The sequence below is a fragment of the Diaporthe citri genome (assembly GCF_014595645.1).
Source record: "Diaporthe citri strain NFHF-8-4 chromosome Unknown scaffold_7, whole genome shotgun sequence".
Lineage (NCBI taxonomy): Eukaryota > Fungi > Ascomycota > Sordariomycetes > Diaporthales > Diaporthaceae > Diaporthe > Diaporthe citri.
The window spans coordinates 534,715-548,634 of record NW_025064852.1 but is presented as its reverse complement, the minus strand read 5'-3'; the positions used below and the strand labels follow the sequence as shown (position 1 = coordinate 548,634).

Genomic DNA, 13,920 nt, shown 5'->3' with positions numbered 1-13,920 from the left:
ACCATTTCACTTGAAGAGACAAAAGACTATACCCGGGCTCAGCATGCGCCGCAAACAATTAGTGGCCCAATTTCTATAAGAGGTTGTACTCACGATTCATACCCATCAATTGACATCCACCCTCTCACCATGAAGATTCAAAATCGAGACTGAATCTGGTCGAATTTACCTGCAGCCTGCAGCCTGAGGAAGACGAATAGACGAATGGGCTCGTCTGATTTTAGGCTAATGGGTGGATTAATATACTATTTTTAAATAAAATTGTTATAACGTTTTGAATTATATAACTATAGAGATCATGGACGATGAAGCGACCGCGGTGCAACCAATTGAGCAACATACGCCTCAAGCGGAACCAGGTGATCAGCCTTTGCATCCAAATTTCAACCACTCATGCAAGTGGTTTATGGCGTTGTTGGCCGAGAGCAAGTTGAGAATTAAGGCTATGTCTCCAGTGGGGCAAAGAGGTGAGGACTTTAGCAACTGAAACCGTCGAGTACGCACCAGTTAGCCCTGAATTCCCCACTGATCATGATTATAGCACTCTTAGACCTGGGCGACCTCGCGGAAGTTATGGGGGTCGGACCCGAAGAAGCCATGAGAATTCTGGAGGAGCTGGAGGGCGGCTGGGACAACAATAGTGAGGAGGATGACAAGGCTGCGGAGTCTGGCAGGGCAGAAGGTGGAAAATCGAAGGTCACCAAGGATGAGCAGGATATCAATGACAAGACCGCCCAAGAGGCCGGAGGTGCACAAGATGGAAAACAAAAGGTGGTGGATGGAACACAGGAGGGGCAAAGTCTGCCCACCTCAAAATCCTAGGACTTGACACATATGTCAGGCGCCGTAAAATATTCCATAGCCAACCTACTCTCTACTATTGAGACGAATCTGGGCAAATAGATATCGCTCAGCCAAAAGACCAGTAATTTCCAATTAAAATTGCAAATAACCCAGCAGCATATAAGTGCCGTGCCGTCACAACTACTTTAATACTATGTAGAAAAATTAAGAATCCAATTCTTCAATAGTTGTCACATATAATATGGGTACCTTAGGAGTCAGCGTACGCCCACCCAGCTTCCACAGTACGCCCACCCAGCTTCCAGCGTTGGCCCACCCAGTAATTCCTTTTCTTAGTATTATATTAATAAAACTAAGTACTTTTCTAAATTTACCCCGCATATAAAAAGCTAGGGTAGCTGTTTTTTAATTTAAGCAATACTTTAAAAATACAAGCAGCCCCCAAAGCGCCTAGAGCGCCCAGAGCCCCCAAAGCGCCTAAAGGGTGCAGAGGGCCGCGAGGGCGCAAAGGGCCGCGAGGGCGCAGAGGGCCGTAGAGGGCGCAGAGGGCCGCAGAGGGCGCAGAGGGGGCAGGGGGCGCAGAGGGCAAAAGTAACTTTTAAGTTGCAAATAAAGGGATAGCTATGGGACCTTTTTGGGATAGCTATAGCTATGCTTTATTAATAACCCCGTAGTATCAATATTTTATAGCGCATACAGCCAATTTCCTTATACTGGGTGGGTTAACGCTGAAAGCTGGGTGGGCGTACGCTGACTCGTACCTTAGGAGCTTCTTTAAATTATGGACATCTTTTAAGCATTTTATATTATACATTTGAGTAACCTAGATGACACGAAGCTTGGTAATCACCAGAAAATAAAGGACGCCGGCCAAAATACCATAATTTCCAAATTCCCTGATTGAACTCAGTGATGTATAAGGACCATACGGCGTCGTCACACCGGATATATATTGAAGAATGCTACACATCGTCTCAGAATTTCGCGGCGCCCCGGTATCCTCTAGGTGCTTCTCGAGGCCCCTTTTTGAAATCATATAAAAAGATCAACCTGCTGCCGTCTTGAATTAATGCTGTCTTTCTTCTCCATGGGGGCAACGTAATCCAATTCTAAGCGAGTTCCACTGTCTGGGACCTCGAGGTTCAACTTGAATCCGTCGCAAACGGATCCATCTTGGCGGTAATGCCTACAAACCTTGACGACGTTGTTTGGCCAGAATTCACGGCGTTCTAGATTTATGCTCGTCTCTATTGGAATATTCTAGATATCTAGGCTATTATTAATACGGAATATCCTTTTCCCCATATATTTGCCACTATATGAAGGATAATAACTATAAATAGGGGCCTTCTCTTTCATTAAATAAATATTAATTAACTTAATAAACTAAGCATTTAACGCTATTATTTTATAGGTTATAAGCTTTAAAGCTAATTTAAAACGGCAACGCTAACTTAATATAGAAAACGCATATTATGTAATACCCCTAATTACTATTACTTTTTAAACCTTTTAAATAAGATAAGCTTTATACTTAAAGATATACCTTTTAATTAATTACTTAATTAAGCTAATTAATAAGCCCTTAATTAATTAAATCGCCCTATTTAACATTATAAATTAATCTTATTTCCTAATTAAAAGCCTATATATAAAAACCACACCTCCTTTACTTAAATACTTAACCATTTTTCTATTAATACTTAACCTATTTATATAATTTATATATTAATTAAAAGCCCTTATTAAGAATAATAAAAGCATTTTTTTAAATTTTAAAAATTATATTAAATTAATATTAAAAACGCAAATTTTAATAAATTTATAATAATCCTTAAATTCTCTTAAAAATACTTAACTATATCTTAGCTATCTTTAATTTATAATACGTTAAAAATATATTATTTAAAAGCTTTTCTTCTTTTTTTTATAATTAAATTACTTTAATACTTATATCTTTATTTCTTAACTTATTAAACTTATTTAAAATTTATTATATCTTTCTTTATTATCTTAATTATTTTAATAAATACTTTATTTATTTACCTTAAAATAACATCCTTTAATAAGTATAGTATTTTACTCCTTAATAAAATAAAGAATTATATATATTAAAACATTAAAATTTAAGTTTAGCTTAAGAAAGTAAATATTATTAAAAATAATTTGAAAAATCTTTTTAAGGCTTATTTTTAGCTTAAAATAAAAAAGCCCTTATTAATATTAAACTTATATATAAATAAAGGCTTATTATATTTATAAAAAATATAAATAATGCTTAAAAAGCATAAAATATACTTAAATCCTATTATAAACCCTTTAAATTTATAAGCTAATATTTACTTTATAAAGAATTCTTTAATATTAATTTTAATAATTTTAAGATTATAAAAGAATATATTAATAAGCTAAAGCTTTTTTTAAAAAATTTAAAGGCTAATAATATAATTCTTTTTAAATAAATTATAATTAATTAAATTTTCCATAGCTTAAATAATAAATATATTAACTTTATTTAAAATATAACTTAAAATCTTAAAAAAGATTTAAATACTTATATAATTAAATCTCTCTTCTTTAGCCTATTAAATAAAAGCAAAAATAAATTCTTTAAATTATTTATAAAAGCTTTATATAAAAAGAGCAAAAAAGATAAAAAAAAGATTATTATATATTTTAATTATAAAATAAAGGGCTATATTTAAGAGAATTGCTATTTCCTTTATTTAAATAAGGCACCTACTAGCTAAAAAATAAATAAATAAAAAAAAGAAAAGGAAAAAACTACTTTTTTAAGAAAGAATATAAGCCAAGAAAAATAAAAGAAAATATAAGGGTAACTCTTAGCTTTATTAGCTAGCATAAAATCTTTTATAACTTTAAAAAGCGCTTAGGAAAAACCTATAGCCTATATAGCTATAAATAATTTAATAAAAAATACTAAATATAATAAAAGTTTATTAAATCTCTTATAACTTTCTTTTAATAACTTAATGAAAATTAAGGTAAATAACCCCTTATATACCCTATATATATATATAATAATTATAGCAGCTAATAATAAATTTATAGGAAATTAACAATATATAAATTCTATAAAAATAGCTATAAATACTATTATAAATATAATAAGTTTTCAAAATATTTATTTCTTTAATATTATATATATAATTAATAAAATTATAAAATAGGGTAATAAAGGTATTATATTTATAAATAAAATAAGGAACTTAATAATTAAGTTTTTAAAAATAAATACTATAAAGAAATTCTTTAATATATATTATATGCCTTTTTTAAGTTTAAATATACTTAATTATAAGTATATAAATAATAAAATTAAACTAAAATTAAAAGGAAATACTATTAAATTATACTCTTAAAAAATAAATAAGCTAATAACTTAAAGATATTAAAAAAATAGCTTATACTTTATAAAAATTAATATAATAAAATAAATAAACAAGCCTAAATATACCTCTTAAAAAATATATATAATATAATAAAATTTAAATATAAATAATAAAAATAAAGAAAAGATATATAAATAGCATTATAAACTAAACTATATAAATATTTAAGCTTTAAAAGTATTTCTTTAAAAATATAAAATAAATATATTAATAAATAAACTTATTTAAAAATATATAAATAATTATAAAGTATGCTTAAAAGCTAAGCATATAATTAAAATAAATAAAATTAGCCTAAATAACTAAGTATATAATATACTTAAAAAAGTATATAATAATATAAGCAATCCCTTAAAACCTATATATAATAAATATAAATATTATATATTATTCCTTAATAAAAAAACTTAATATTTAAAAGTTTCTTTGCTTAAAAATAAAGATAAAGCATTAAAAGCTTTTAATAATTATAAAAATAAGGTAAAAAATAAATATAATAAAAAAATAAAAAAGTTCTTTATTAATAATAAAGGAGAATATATAAATAAAAGATTTAAAATCTTATTAAATAAATACTTTATAACTTACTATATAACGCCCTTATATATAAAAAAACTAAATGGCTTAATAAAAAAATTAAATTTAATTATAATAAATAAAGTTAAAAGCCTTTTATATATAGCAAATCTGCTTATATATTTATAAAGAAAAGTAATAAAATATGCTGTATATTTATATAATATTATACCTTATAAAAGCCTAGGGTATAAGTACCCTTATAAGGTAATAAATAAAAAGAAGCCCTATATAAATAACTTAAAATTATAGGGATTTATTATATATTTCTAGAATAATAATTATAAAACTAAATTAAAACTTAGAAATAAAAAGGGCATATTATTAAATATAATTTTAAAATTAAATATATATTAAGTATAAAATATAAATAATAAAAAGCTTATATTAATTTAAAATATTTAAATATTAAAAGAGTAATATATAAATAATAATAATAATATTAATATTAATAATATTAATAAAAATAATAATAATAATATATATATATTTCCAAAATTGCAAGAATAAAGAAAAGAAAATAAAGAAGTAAATTCTCCTCTTATTTTAAATAAGATAATAGTTTAAAGGAATTTAAAAAACTATATATATATTATATAAAATATATTATTAAATAACTAAATATTTATATTAAATTCCCAAGAAAATATATTAAAATACTGCTTAATTACAGTTAATATTAATAAACTTTCTTCTTTAAAAAAAATATTAAATAACTTAGAAAAACCCCTATAAGTTAAATTTATATTAAATAAAATACATAATTTATAAAAATAAAATACTTATATAATAATGGATTTACTACCTAGCTATATAGCTTTAAGGGGGAAATAAATATATAAAAAGAAATTTATAAATAACCTAGCTATTATAAAGTTTAATTAAATAGTAAATAATAAAAATAATATTAAATTTAAATTTAAATAAGTTATTTAAGGATATAACTAAAAATTAGGCATAAATTATTTAAAGACTTTTTTTATAATTTACCACCCTAAAACCTATATTATATTATTAATAATAGCAATAAATAAAGGATATTATATATATAATTATAATATTAAAAATATATTTCTATACTTTAATATTAATTTTAAAATATATATAAAATTACCTATATATATATATAATAAACTAAAATATAAAAGTAAAGTTACAAAACTAAATAAAGCTTTATATAAGTTAAAATAATTACCTATGCTTTAATATAAATACTTAAAAAATATATTAATTAAGCTAGAATTTATTATTTACCCATATAATAAAGAAATATTTATATACCTTAATAAATAAATTATATTTATATATTATATAAATAATATTATTATTATAGGATTTAATAATAATAATATAAATTTAATAATTAATAAACTATATAAGAATATAAAATTAGATTTTTAAGGAGATTTAATAGATTTCCTTAAAAGCAATATATGTATAAATAAAGAAGATAAATAAATAATTATAAATTAAAATAAATATATAAATAAAATATTAAAAAGATTTAATATAAAAGAAAAGGTTAAGAAAAAGGAAATAATCCCTTAACTTATACTATATACCCTTAATAGAAAATTAAAAGAATATATTAACTAAGCTAATAAAAATACTATAAAATTATATTAGCAATAAATAAAGTTTATATTATATGCTAGCTTAAAAACAAAGCTAAATTTAACCTATTTTATAAATAAGTTAGCTAAATATATAAAAAACTCAAAATTAAAGCATATAAAGAAATTAAATAAAATATAAAGTTATATATATAAATTCCCATATATATTTAAAGTATATAATTACTTTAAAAATAATTTACAATTAATAAGCTATATAGATTTAAACTAAGATAACAATATATTCATTAAAAAAAGCACCTTTAATTATATATTTAGCCTATATAATATTATTAATAATAATAATAATAATAATAATAAAATAAATTCCATAAGCTAAAATTCTTAGCTATAAAAAATACCAGCACTTTCCTTTATAAAAGCAGAATATATAGCTTTAAGAAAAGCTATAAAAAAAGCTAAATATTTATATAATTTACTTAAATATTTTAATAATAATTTAAATATTAACTTTAATCTTAAGCCTTTTATTATATATATAAATAATAATAAGGCTAAGAAATTAGCTAAAAATACCTTATTTTATAAAAGAATTAAATATATAAATATTGCATATCATTATATAAGAAAAGCAATAAAAAATAATAAAGTAATATTAAAATATATAAATCTTAAGCAAAATTTAATAAATTAGCTTATAAAACTAATAAATAAATTACATTATAAAAAGTTTAAAGAAAAGTATAATTTAATAAAAAAATAATATAAAAATATTAAGCTAAAGAATAAAGAGATTTTTTACTTATATTATAATATGCATAAAATAAATTAAGGTATTTACTTTTTAATAATTAGGGTTGAGATTTTTTTCTTTATTTATAAAATATGTAAATAAATAAAGCGGATTTAATTATATATATATATAATATTACCCTAAATATTAAAGGTTTTCCCTTAAAAGAAATAATTAAAATAATAAAGGTTTTTCCTAAGAAATAAGCATTACTTACACAGCCTATATATATTATATATATATATATAATTATAATATACCTATACTGCATTTATATATATTTAATTCTATATAAAAATGTATTTTTATAATATATATAGTATAAATAAAATAATATATAACTTTAATATATAAAAATGCCGTAATATATTGTAATTATTATAAAATAATTAGTAAATCCTATATAAAATCATAATTTAATATATAATACCTTATTAGCTATAAGTTTAAGTTTAAGTAATAGCAAATTTTTAGGTTTTTTGCTTAAATATATAATACTTAATAAATAAGTTTTTCTCCTTTTATAAGGTTTTCTCATTATATAATTAAATATTCCTTTTTTATAAATTAAATCCTTTATATATAAAATAAAATAAATAAAAGGGAATTAATTTAAGGGGGGCTATTGAAATATTCTAGATATTTAGGCTATTATTAATACAGGATATCCTTTTCTCCATACGTTTGCCACTGTATGGAGGATAATAACTATAAATAGGGGCCTTCCCTCCCATTAAATAGACGTTAGCTAGCCTAATAGACTAAGCATCCAACGCTATTATTTTACAGTCTCCACATGTGGCTGCGCCGGCGCCAGCTGCGAGGCATGCTGCAAACAAAGCCACAAGGACTCTGACTGCGTCTTGAACTTTGGCCATCGCACTTTCTTCCACTGTTCAAGTCTTCTCTTCCACGTGCCCCCAAAGTCTACTGTCATCATGATGCCTATAATAGCCTTCCACTGGAAATCGTCGACATCAAGGGGGTCGAGGCAGCAAATCTGTGCAAGAATATCCTCAATGGCGTACAACCGCAAAGGGATGCCGACGCATATTACTTGGATGAGGTTGAAGGCATCAAAGACTCCCAGTACAATTCTGGCAAATGTCCTGACATCCTTGTTTTCTGTCAACTTCCACGAGTGGTCTCTGTCACTATACTCCCAGAGAGTTAATGTCCTCCAGAAGATTCAGCAAAGGTTGGGCGACCGCGAAGTTGTTCTTCCCAAGCGAAGGACTTGTGGCCGTAAAAAGTGCATCGAATAGCACATCCGCCGCGGGCTTGTTGTAACCGATTGCGATTTGCAGGATCGGGTCGCTCTCTTCGACCATGCCGAGAAGGCCATAAATATGATCGTGGCGGTGTGTAGTACACCGGCGTTGGCAGTGATATTTAACCAGCTCCCAAGAGGGTTGTGGCTCTAATGGCGTTGTGCCTGTTGATCCTCGTAAACCAACGAGGTCCATGATACGCCACTGAATCTCACCGGTGCTGCATCTGAAGCCGTTCATTGCTTGACACAGCTGTTGGAGATCAAATGAAGAGGTGTGCTGCATCTCAACGACGACTTTCTGCGCCATCGCTATCTCCTGAGTGATCCACATTCTGTTCCAGTAATCATGACTCTGCACCGAACAAATCGCTAAGCGATGTTGTGGGGGCCTCACAGACCAGGTGTCGAACTCTTTCGGCTGGCCCCCATTCTTAACCCACTCTATGTGCTCTTGAAAGTATTTTTCTTCCGACGCAGATAATCCAAGCCAGATTATGACACTCTCGGCTTGACTGTAGATCAAACCCATTCTCGGAATCTGCTGTGCCATCTCTTCTTCGTCGTCTTGATTGAGACAGAGGCGATCAGTCCACAGCAGACACTCGAACTGCTTCTTCCTCCACGTGTGGGCAAGGAAATAGCCATAGGTTTGAATGTATTTGACATTGGTAATCATACCCAATTGTCTCATTCCGAAGATAGATTCTCCTTGAAGGTCGCGGGGTCTCCCCAGAGATACGACAAAGCTCGATATTCGACTCTTGGGATGTTGACTGCTTGGGCCAGTGAGTGCTTAGATCATGCAAGAAATATGTTGGTCGTAGACGAGGTCAGGAATAATCTTGATGAGTCGAGTTGATGTACTGGTATGTTAGGTGGGTGACAACGTCCAGTAGATTTCCCGTTGTGTGCTGCAGGTATCCGTGAATGAGAGGATGAGTGGAAGAAGCGACTTTGCAGCTAGAGAACTTCTCAAAATGGTTGAGAAACACAGAGAACCTCAGTCAAATCCTGCAACCGCGCTTTATGTGTTCAGAGCCCCGCCTGCCCCGCATAAACACGTCTACCGCTCTTTCCACAATGTCTCAGTCTATATTTGGGGGCTGGAGTAATTGTGGCCCGTTTTCTCCCGAGACAACTTCACATTATACTACCATCCTGATTAAGCCATCTCATTGCTTTTTGGACCCACCTAATCCCTCCCGCTTCTCGAGGCAGTCCCGTCTCCATCATTGATCCGAGTCTTGGCCGACTATGTTACCTACCAGGGGGGAGGGGGGTTTCTGACGGGGTCACGCAATGCACTCATGTTTTAATATTTAATTAAAATTTCGTAATTCTAGCGAAATGCTAGTAAAAGACTATTGAAATATTATTAAAAGTAAATTATATTAAGGCTTTAAATTATATTAATATTAACTTTATATTAATATTAACTTTATGTTAGCTAATGTTACTATAATTTTATATTAAAAGCTTTAATTTAAACCTTATTAACTTTAAACTTAGTTTTATTTTTAAATATTTCTATAATTTTATAAATCCTCTTATAATAAATAATTAAGTTAATAAAGAGTAAATAAGTAGTTAGGTTAGGGATAAAAGGAAAAAAGAGGTTTTTTTTTATCTTTATATTATATATTAACATTATATTAATATTATATTAATATTAATACCATGTTAGGAATGAGTATATATTAGTAACATGTAAATAATGCAAGGTATATAAAAAAACATATTGTTAGAACCTTAACAGCATGTCACTATTATGTTACTTTCCCATTGACTTGCTTGCAGCACCCAAACGAATACCCCCCCTCCCCCTGGTAGGTAGGTCTTGGCTTTCATCGAGCGAATGAGCGAATGCATTTCGCGTTCTAAAGTTCAAAACTTCCAGTTGTAGAGAATGCCCGTCAATTCCAAAGACTAGAAGAATTTTGGATAGATTGGTTGCTATACGTCAGAACAAAGAAACAATCGCCAAAGGTGGACGTGTTTGGAATGAGGGTTTCGAAATGATATCCCTTGCAGGCAGCTATTCGCTGCCTACCTCTGCCTTATTACTCCAATGACAAAGGATACAGTAGTATTTACAAAGAATTTGGCAGATGTTCTACAACGTATGGGACTTTACCTATTGGGAACTTTCAAAATTTGATTTCAGTCTTGCCTTCTCGTGGCTACCAGCAAACACGGCCACCAGCTGATCACTCCCGCCAGAGCTTCACCAAGGGACATCGGTCGTTGTTCTTCAATGCCGAATCCATACTTAGCGATGTTCTTCGAAAGCATAACCATGGTTCTTTTGTCCTCTGCCTTGTTGTTCGCGAATGCTGAAGATTTACCCTGGGAGGACGACCTTTCCTTTTTGGACGACTTGTGGGAGCTTCCTGGGCAGTCCGTCGACGGGGCTATACTGACCTGGCTTCACTCTTCTGAGGTCTGGGGAGATTTCTTGAGCTGGGTCTCCCAGCCACGTGAGTTTTTCCCTGAAGTGCTGCACTTTTGGATTAGACTGAGCCCTGACCAGATATCTTGGCTGTCGTGTTCTCTTGGTGGATCGCATTTACCATAATCAGCATAATCATGACGTCTCTCCGTTTCGGTCCGATCGGAATTGTTGCAGGTAGGTTTCTCAACCTATTGGAAGTTTTGATGTTCCTCGCATTGCATGATTTTAATACCGCCGCACTTTAGGGACCGCTGCCGCGGCTTTGCAATATTTTGTATGCGGCAAATTCACACCGGCAGCGGGAATATCTGCCACCTTGGCTAGTATGGCCATGTTCGAAACGCTGACGAGGGCAGCAGTCATTTTATCCGCGCTGCTTGCCACTCTTGTAGCAGCTACAGTCTGGGAGTTTGGTTGGGAAATGGGTGTTCTCATGACAGGTATAGAATGATTGCTGGTCGTTCAGTGTATGCAATGCACCTGTGTGTATGGATACTGAAATTCATGGAGCTGGTGCCAAATTCCGCCCCTATCGACGGTTTCTCGTAACCGGACAGAGTCAATGTGGGTGGCTGGTGCCAAAGCCCTATTGAAGTGATCCTGTAACATTTTTGACCGTGAACTGCTTCCGTGCTAGCATAAGAGATTCTCAGCCCATATATTAAGCCTCTTTCTCAACGCATGCCTTTTACCATTGTTAAAGTCGCAGTCTCTAGAAAATCCAGACATCTAAATTTGGACCCAATCCTTTTGGCACTCCTGAAAAGTTTCGCCGATACCGAGGCAGCTAATCCGAACTTGTGCAAATCGGTCCGCCCGAACGCTACCATCTCGGCTCTTCTATCCTGGCCAGACTGGAGTTGCCGAGGTGCGCATAAACCTTGGCACTGCCCGCAAGATTGGGTTCTGTACCTGAGCAAAGCCTCGCCCTAGCTGCACATTTGGCCAATCGGCATCGATGATGCAATATAACTGGATCTCCAAGGGGAAATAAGTGGACGAAAATAGCCAATTTTTTAAGCTTATCCTGTTGTGATGCACCAGTTTCCTGATAATCAATATTATTAATCAGGAAAACCTGTCCTCAGTCCACCTACCTATAGCACAATATCCACCCTGGTGCCGTACCATTCATTTCCAAGCCGAGGAGAAAGAATTAATCGAAATCTGGGATTACATATCGCGCTGCAGACAAGTCAGATGTCTTCAGCCCTTCCTACTCCAAGTATGGTAGCGCGGGGCGGAAAACCTTAAGGACGCCGGCATGATTATGTCGTTGGTACCGTATCTGGGTAAACCCATATCCCAATATCACCCCATAGCCAAGCATCATAGGGCTCAAAAACGGGTTTGCCGTCCAAAAATGGGATGGCAGTCTTGACGGCGCTCCACAACGGCTACTACTCCACTCATAGCCAAAGATCCACCTGAGCGAGTACAAAGAGGGAATGTTTCCCCCGTCGTGATTTCGGCCGGCTCTGCCGCTTCAACACCAGCACCAACTGCACCCACTTTCGTTTTTTATTCGGCCGAGATGGATGTAGCCACCGTCAACGACGCTCAGTTCGAGTACCAGACCGCCACGGTCAATGGGGTCACGTACAACTACATCGTTGCAGAGCCGTCGTCGGGCAAAGTGGTCGGAACAATTTTCCTGATCCATGGATGGCCGGACTTGTCCCTGGGATGGCGGAATCAGATCCCCATCCTGACCTCCAAAGGTCTAAGGGTCATCGCCCCTGACATGATGGGTTACGGTGGGACTGATGCACCTGAAGACTTGAGCTTCTAGTGAGTGAATCTTTCTCATCATCCTACGTTGAAAACCTACAAAGTCCTACGAAGACTGACCAACATGATCAGCACTTTCAAGCGCGCCTCGGATGACATCGCTGCTCTCGCTAGCCATCTCGGCCTGTCCCGCATCATTCTTGGCGGACACGACTGGGGCGGAGCCGTCGTCTACCGCGCCGCCCTGTGGCAGCCAGACCTCGTCGCCGCCTTCTTCGTGATCAGCACGCCCTTCGCGGCCCCGCGAGCCACCTACGTCGACCAGGCTACCGCGCTGCCCACCCTTCACTACCAGTTGCAGTTCCGCACAGACGCGGTCCAGGATTACATCGGCCCCGTGGACGCACAGAACGCCACGCGCGTGCGGCAGATCCTGAACACAATCTACGGCGCGACGCTCCCCGGCGGCGGTTCGGCCTTCAACGCCAGCGGCGACGGGTACACCTTCGAGCTGCTCGACCAAGTCACCGAGGACACGCCTCTCCTGAGCACGGAGGAGTTGGACTTCTACGTCGACAGCTACCTCGCCGACCCGTTCAACCGCACGCTGAACTGGTACCGCGCGGGCGAGCTGAACTGGGAGGACGAGCAGGTGTTCGTGCCCGGCGGCGGGGCGTACGCGGCCAAGTACGCGCAGCCGGGGCTGTACATCGGCGGGCTGCAGGACACGGCGCTGCCGCCGGTCCTGTCGACGGGCATGGAGGCGTACTTTGACAGCCTGTCACGTGGGGAGGTGGACGGCGGGCACTGGATCATGTGGGAGAAGCCTGAGGAGGTGAATGGCTTTGTCGATACTTGGTTGACCGGCTCGGTGCTCGGGAACCTGACTATCGGCTTGAACCTCACGGCGGGGGCTGCGAGCGCTCTGGCTATTCGATAAGTCTAGCTTCTACCATACTTAGGAGAAGGTGTATTCGAACAGTCCGTGAGACATCATCCAAACAGCTTTAGTGTTGTGCTGCGTGCAGAATGTTCTAGGAAGTGGCGTTCTCCAACTTCATGCACGGAGTAGACTCTGCAGCATTTGGTGCTACATTTGAAGAAACCCCCATGTTGACCTTTTTTGGTGTACTCTTTCTTCTGGTCGTCCAATCGGGACCCTTCCCTCACTCGTCGTCTCACTCGCCAACCTTACGTCATTGGGCACCACACGCTCACTACATACTCGCGCATATGTATATTACATGCCCGCCGTGGTGACACACGTCTTTCTGGGCCCGTCTGGTTGGCTTATCTTATCAGCC

The 13,920-nt window shown here is 34.1% G+C and overlaps 3 protein-coding genes across 3 annotated transcripts; 2 read left to right on the top strand and 1 right to left on the bottom strand.

The window, feature by feature from the left end:
- Positions 1-298: 298 nt before the first annotated feature.
- INS49_013361 (uncharacterized protein) lies at positions 299-822 on the top strand (the record flags this gene model as incomplete). Its single annotated transcript, XM_043174060.1, has 2 exons — positions 299-467; positions 542-822. 2 exons carry the CDS (start codon positions 299-301, stop codon positions 820-822), a joined length of 450 nt encoding a protein of 149 aa, XP_043021005.1.
- A 7,116-nt stretch (positions 823-7,938) lies between these two features.
- On the bottom strand, positions 7,939-8,491 carry INS49_013360 (uncharacterized protein; the record flags this gene model as incomplete). Its single annotated transcript, XM_043174059.1, has 2 exons — positions 7,939-8,277; positions 8,321-8,491. 2 exons carry the CDS (start codon positions 8,489-8,491, stop codon positions 7,939-7,941), a joined length of 510 nt encoding a protein of 169 aa, XP_043021004.1.
- A 3,928-nt stretch (positions 8,492-12,419) lies between these two features.
- INS49_013359 (uncharacterized protein) lies at positions 12,420-13,556 on the top strand (the record flags this gene model as incomplete). Its single annotated transcript, XM_043174058.1, has 2 exons — positions 12,420-12,676; positions 12,749-13,556. 2 exons carry the CDS (start codon positions 12,420-12,422, stop codon positions 13,554-13,556), a joined length of 1,065 nt encoding a protein of 354 aa, XP_043021003.1.
- Positions 13,557-13,920: the final 364 nt, after the last annotated feature.